Source organism: Nomascus leucogenys, chromosome 10 (assembly GCF_006542625.1).
Source record: "Nomascus leucogenys isolate Asia chromosome 10, Asia_NLE_v1, whole genome shotgun sequence".
Lineage (NCBI taxonomy): Eukaryota > Metazoa > Chordata > Mammalia > Primates > Hylobatidae > Nomascus > Nomascus leucogenys.
The window spans coordinates 35458947-35466243 of record NC_044390.1 but is presented as its reverse complement, the minus strand read 5'-3'; the positions used below and the strand labels follow the sequence as shown (position 1 = coordinate 35466243).

Here is a 7297-nt window from a genome sequence, read left to right as displayed (position 1 = left end):
ATCAAAAGCCATAAAAAATATTTTGGAGACTGGAAGAAATTATGTATGAGATGATAATATTACATTTCTTTGGTATAATGATGATATTGCGATTATGTGGGAAAATGTCCTTATTGTTGGAACACATATACTGAGTTATTTAAGGGTGACATATCAAGATGTCACCAACTTATTTTCAAATGGTTCAGTCAAAGAAAGGATATGGATATATATATATATATATACATTCAGAATCTACCACTATAGGTAGTGAATACAACGGAGGATAGCAGAGGCTGGGAAGGGTAATGGGGTTAGGGAGTAAGAGGATAAAGAGGGATTGGGTAATGGGTGCAAAAATATATAGAAGGAATATGATCTAGTGTTTGGTAGCACAATAGGGTAAATACAGTTAACAATTATTGTATATTTCACAATAAAGGAGTGGATTTGGAATGTTCCCAACATAAATGATAAATGATAAATGTTTGAGGTGATGGATACCCCAATTACCCTGACGTGACCATTACACATTGTTATGTTTGTATCAAAATATATGTACCCCATAAATATGTACAACTATTATGTATCCATAAAAATTAGAAATAAACTATATATATAAAAACTATATGGATATATATAAACTATATATGGATATATATATCCATATCCTTCCACACCCATATCCATATCCACACACATATCCATATCCACTGCTACCACTCTGTCTCATATATATATATATGTATATATGAGAGTGTCAATAATTGGTAAGTGTAGGTGAAGAGTATATGGATATTTTATGATACTATTTTTTTTTCCAAAGAGAAAGTTGGGAAAAAAGAGAAAAGGAAGGGGCTGAAAGGACAATTTAATTTCCTAATTGTATTTTCTTAGGCTATTATTAAATGAATTATAGCTAAGCAGTGAAAACAAAACATTTATTTGGGTATGGTTTTATATTTAGGAGTGAATCCAGTTACTAGTGACTCAACTGTAAGAATTATTAAATTGGTAATGCAGTTTTTGTTGCTTGTTAGAGAGACTTCTCATCCTTTATGGTTTATACTTTGGAAGCAAATAAGCTCTAGAGGAAATGGAACAGGTATGTAATAAGGAATTTAAGTTTTTGCTGTAAGTTTGGAAATACTTAACAAATTCTAACTTTTCATTATCACAAGACTTTTAAAATTACCTGTGATTATAGGTATCTATAAAAGTAATTATATTGATTTATCCCTTTTTTCTAGGTTAAAAAAATAAGTATGTTTTATTGGTGGTAGCTAAGTGGATCTAGTTGATAAAGGTGGAGATATAAATATGTTGGTGTAAAAGGACAATAAGAGATAAGACTATGTATTTATTGCCCATTTACGTAATTACATGTGTCACTAAGGACAAAGGTCCTTAAAGACAAAAAGCAGAGTAGAAACAGTTCCCTACAGTAAGATAGATGAATTTGCTACCTCTTCCCTCTTCATGAATTTTTTTTTAAATGTATGGTTGTATATCCTTCCAGTTTTATAATTACATTTGAAAACTCAACCATCTTTCTGGGCACAACTTGATGGCCGAAGATATGCTTCACTCCAATAAAAAGAAAATGAAGATTTTTCAAGAGCATTCGTAGGCTTCGAATCAAAAGGACAGTACTTACTTCCTGAGGTCTGATAACCATTGTTTTATGAGGAAATAGTACTAGGATCACAGTACCATGGATGTGGTAGGCGAAAATGAGGCCCTGCAGCAGTTCTTTGAAGGTAAGAGGCCGATTTCCAGCATGAATTTGCTGCTTCTGAGAAATGCTCACTATCCCTGTTTCACCTTTTCCGTATTCACTTAAACTTTGTTTTGAAAGAAATGCTATCATACTTAGGTAACTCTCCTAATATCGAAAGTAGGGGTTTATTTGCTACATTGGAAGCAAAAAATCAATGGTATTGATAGAGATTTTAAGCAAAACAGGATTTTCATCTTATAGTTTGGTTGTTAGAATCAAGGAGTCAGCATATTTATGTTATTATTACTTGTCCCTGTCCTGTGCTAGATTTTATTTTTTCCCATGCCCTATGTTTAAAAAAACTACATAGCCATGCTCAAATTCCATGTGAGGGGAAACGTGACCATCATTTTTACACGGTAAGGTATTTTGCATGAGGGAGTATGAGAAGAAGTGAGGGAAGACCCGCTCATTTACAGAATCTAGGGATCAGTCCACAGCACGTTGAGAAAAGCGCTTTTGGTATTTCTTGTGCTTTGTACAGTGCCTGACAAATAATATATATTTAAAAGTTGAATGGAATGGGCTGAATAGTAAACAATGCTGAACACTAAAGAGTGACGGGGCATACCAAAGAAATAGTGAGATTCTATGTCACTATTGGGAGGAATCAACACCATGGGGTAGTTTCTGTGGCTTGGATTTTTCCAGAAATGGCAAGAAGAAACATAAGACCAAGAGAATTATCACATTATCTCGTCCTACCATCCATCCCATTGAGTGTTCTGTCTCTGACAGTGGCCAAGTTGGTATTGTCTACCTGGGTCATGCTTGGCACATGGTAGGCACACTAATGTTGCTAGACTGTTATTGCCTGATTTTATATCATATATAATTTTCATTTGAGCAGCAGGTGGCAAGCTTCAATCTACCATTTCATCTATTTTAGAGAAACCAGCAATTTATTGTATACATGCAAAAATCTACTCCGTTTCCTTCTAGAGCTAGGGAAGACCTGAATATCGAATCTGGTCTACCTTCTGTTTTTTGAAAGAGCTTTTATTTCTATGGGATACCTATACTGTCCTTGTGTATACTATTTTTGGAGGTTTCTATGGATATAGTTTCTACAAGTCCCCTCTGCAGCTTGTTGCAATTATCTGATCGTTATTATAAAAGTATTTGTCTTAGTCCAAACCAAACTCTGTGGCTCAATTTGAAGCCTTTTTGATGGAGAAAGTCCATTCTCTATTGAAAGAGAATAAAATGGTCAGTGTTTTTCTTACATTATCTGTGAATAGTTGGAAAAGGTGGTAGACTTCACAAATTAAAATGAAGGCACTAGCTTAAGTGATTCCCATCCCCCTGAAAATCACACAGCTAATTGTCAATTTTTTCTTACCTCTACTATTCAGCAAATATTGAGCACCTACTCTGAGTCAGGTTCAACAACCACTTTCTTTAAATGGTAGCTTGTAGGGCTTTGGATACATTCTCTTACATTTTAATAATTTCCTTTCTCTTGACCCTTTTCAAATGAAGACAGCTGAACTGAAGCTGATATTCTTGATCTGCAGTCCAGTGCTCTACCTCTGAGCTATACCCTCTCCTTGAATCTGATATTCTAATGAGAAGAGCCAGTTGTTTCATGTCATGCTCCTATTGATGTGTTACTGTTTCTAATCAAATACCATCTCATATATAAAAAATTCAAGGTTTGAAAATCAAGAAAAAATTCTGACAATTTGTTACCCACCTGAAAGCTATTTTCTCCATTTCCTCAGGCTCTTCATTCTAAGAAACTAAGCCCTAAATAATGTATGTTTTCCTTATAAACATTTTTGTATTAAAAATTATCTTGAATTAAATGGCCTTGACTGTCAAAGCTCATGATGATCTTATTTATTTATTTTTTTAAACTTCCAAACGTGACTAAATCTTCATGGTGTCTCAGGAAAATGACAAGGGTGGTTGTTCTGGTTAGCTGATAATTCTGGTTCTAATTCAAATCCCCGTCTGCTACTGATGCAATAGGTAGGCTTATGAGCTAAAGCAGAAGAGGCGCCATCAGGCACTCTGGAGATCGCAACATTGTCTGGAAACTCAGACGCCATGTGAGATGTTTGGCTTTTTCAGCAAAACGGTACCACTTCAAGAAAAAGGTTGTCAGAAGACCGGTGCATTGTTTTATTTATAATAACTAAAAACTGGTTACAACCTAAATTTCTAATGGTGGTGGATTTATTAATTACGGTTCTAACATATAATGGAATATTTTGTAGCTATTAAAAACGATGACAAGGAAAAATGTTTATGATCTTAAGGAAAAAAGTGAATTACAATGTGGAATATATAAACACAATTAGATATATATAGATAACTTTCTATAACAAAGTTTATTAAAACTGGGTTGAAAACAGTTAATATATTTCCATTCATGCACACACAAATACATAGAAAAAACCGTATTAATATACTTTAAGCATTAATAGTAACTACCTCGGAGTGATAGGATTATGAAGATTTTTATTTTCTTTATACTTTATTATCTAAGTGCTTTATAATTTGAATATATAATGTTATAATCAGGGAAGAGTTTATCTTAAAGTAGAATAGGTTTAATTCAGCAAAACGCTTCTGTTTAAGATCCATGTGTCAAGAAAAATTGTAAAAGATTTTGACATGGATTAAAAGGATTACTGGGTGTCTTCCATAGAAAACTGTGCCTAAATCACATCATTCTGGGCTATGGGATTCTATGGTGTTTGCGCCTTTCAGTGTGGTAGAGCTATTTTAAAACTCTGTAAATTGCAGTTAACTGATATCGATGCAAATGATTTTTATATATAGATATGCAAATGAAATATGTTCTTAGGGGGATCAATAGTTTCAGTAAAAGCCATTTTTGCATTTATTTATAAATTCATTCTGTACAGTGTATGTGTGCATCTGATGTTTGAATTCTCCTTTGAAACAGTTGTAACATCTTCCTGGTCCCTTCATTAATTAAGTAGTTAAATACAATCTCTGACATGCATTCATATTGTATTTCTATGAGAGTCATGGTTTTATCTTTAGAAATCTATATGCTTTAACGTTTGCAAAGTTTTAAGTTAACTTGAAACTTTAACGTTTGCAAAGTTTTAAGTTAACTTGAAAACATCGTCAATTTCACCTCAAGTTTGAACCAGATTAATAACATCTGTTGAGCATTTGCCATGTGCCAAGCGCCATGCTATTTACTTTACATCATATCATTTTATTCTAACAACAACCTTCTGGATAAAAAGGAATTAAAAAATGAAGTACAGTAAATCCCATTCCTCACTTTACTTCATTTATCTTTGATAGCTATAATCTTAGACTCTTAATTTGTACTATCTTGATATCAGAGGACTCATTATTTGTTTCCAAGCTCTTAAAAGTAGTTTATTAAAAATTATTTGAAAACAGTATTGTTGATTATATTTAATCTCTAAAGAACAAATTTTTGAGAAGCTACTTATTTATCCTCTTCATCCTGAAGTAGATGCTCAAATGCTTTGTTGGCTTAGCATTGAAAGCAGAGGAGATTCCAGCCCAGATTGAGCAGAGTGGGGAAAAGTATGCCGTGGGAAAAACTACATACTAAGATCACAAGTAAAAGCTCAAGAAGGAAACTGGCAGAAACTCCGGCTCACTTGTTGAGGTTTGTGGGAGTAGCTGCTAGAACCTGTGGAAGGACAGTAACCACCAGGCAGCTCTTGAGATCTACGAGGAAGAATAGTCTGTTCAGGAAGCTGCCATCAAAAAAGCTTTGAACATTTTCTGCCCCTGTCTCGCTGCTTAAGATTTAAATTCCCCAGGTAGCTATTATCAAAAGCGGGCAGTGGGGATGCAGGGAAGGCAGAAACATCTGCTGTCCATAAGCTGTATAGGAATACCACAGAAGTACCCCATGTTCAGGAAAATGGGGGAAATGCTGAAGGCTTTGGAGCAGACAAGCAGTGCCTGAAGTGTTTAATTCAGATGGGATTAATCTAGAAGGGCTTCAGGGAGGTTAAGCAGAATTGCTGTGTAGAGGAGAGCCATTGCTTGGAAAAAGTGCCTATATGATATTGGCATATAGTAGGCACTTACTGATATTTATGTAGTGAATGAACGAAAGAACAGTGCAAAAGACTTGTCCATTCAACAAGCAGATATTGAATTCTAACCAGGGCTGTGGCACCCAGCAAGTCCAACTGTATGAAGAGGGAAAACTTGCCCAGTAGCAGAATGGTCCAGTGAATAGAACAGAGTTGTTGATAGAATGCCTCAGATTCCATTATTAGCAGAGATAAAATGATAAATGTCTTAAGTGGTTCCTGTATATTATTTCTCCAAAATGTGAAAACAATTTTGATTGGCTTGTTTCTGAATTTCTGACAGAAGAATCAGAAGCTCTGAAAGCTGAATGCAGTGTAGAGGACAGAAGCTGCCCAGTGCTGGCACTGGGCAAGTCTGTCTTATGGGTAAAGAGTATCTCTGGCCTCAGGACAGTCTCTCAATTCTCTGTCTTTGGGGCCACCACTTTCCCACTCTCTTAGACAACCAGTTGCCTATGCCCTCTTCCTTCTGTCCTAATAAAACCTAAGCTTGCACAGAGGAGCAAATGGCAAATGATCTAACACCACCTTACACCTCTGTAGAGTCTTGTATTCAAAGTTCTTTCACAGAACATTGAAGCTGTCTTGATCAAAAGCAGCAGAAAGATTACCTCCTCCAGGAACAGGTCTGGTTAATCTCTAATGGTGGAATTTTAGGTATTATGTTGTACCCAGCATCTCTGAAATTATCCCACATATATATATATATATATAGATATAGATATCTATATATAGATAATATATAGAGAGATAATATATCTATATAGATATATTCTACCTTCTGTTTTTGAAAGAGGTTTTATTTCTATGGGATCCCTGTACTGTCCTTGTTTATACTATTTTTGGAGGTTTCTATGGATATAGTTTCTATATATATTATAGATAATATATATAGAGATAATATATTTATATAGATATATAGAGATATCTATATATATATCCCTGTGGGATAATTTCAGAGATGCAAGAATTCATTGTTCATCTGTGCAGGCAGCCTCTGATTCTGTGTGGAAACAGCATGGACTTCCCAGGAGACTGGGAACAAGAACATGCCAAGGACAGGAAGAACCAGCCAGGTCATGCAAGGAATTTAGCATTATCTGAACATTTCTATGAAATTATCTGAACATTTCTAAGAAATACCTTTCTTCTTTCATTCTGGGATCTCCAAAATGAAGATGATTTAATTAGAATTTGAAGTGTGCCATAAGGAGATTAGAGCTGACCTTTGTCACCTGCCCACGCTACCTTTGAGACCTGTTAGATTTATCACCATCTCTGGGGAGCCCTGGAACAAAATCACCCAAACAAACCCTTCTGAGTGGAGGACTCCCCACCTTCTTTGGTGTTAGTGATATCGTCATCTTTCAACTTTGAAGTTAGAACCTGGTTTCTGGAAGACTCCACAACGTCTTGGAAGCTAAACATTCAATGCATGGACAATTGTGGATAATATAGATAACCTAAAAGA

The 7297-nt window shown here is 35.1% G+C and overlaps 1 protein-coding gene across 1 annotated transcript in view; it reads left to right on the top strand.

Annotated features, from left to right (window-relative positions):
- Positions 1 to 725: 725 nt before the first annotated feature.
- MYRFL (myelin regulatory factor like) overlaps positions 726 to 7297 on the top strand; it is a 122526-nt gene continuing 115954 nt past the window's right edge. Inside the window, exon 1 of the mRNA XM_030819994.1 lies at positions 726 to 1739. Coding sequence (XP_030675854.1) covers positions 1694 to 1739 — 46 coding nt within the window. The 5' untranslated portion in view covers positions 726 to 1693. The remainder of the gene's footprint in view (positions 1740 to 7297) is intronic.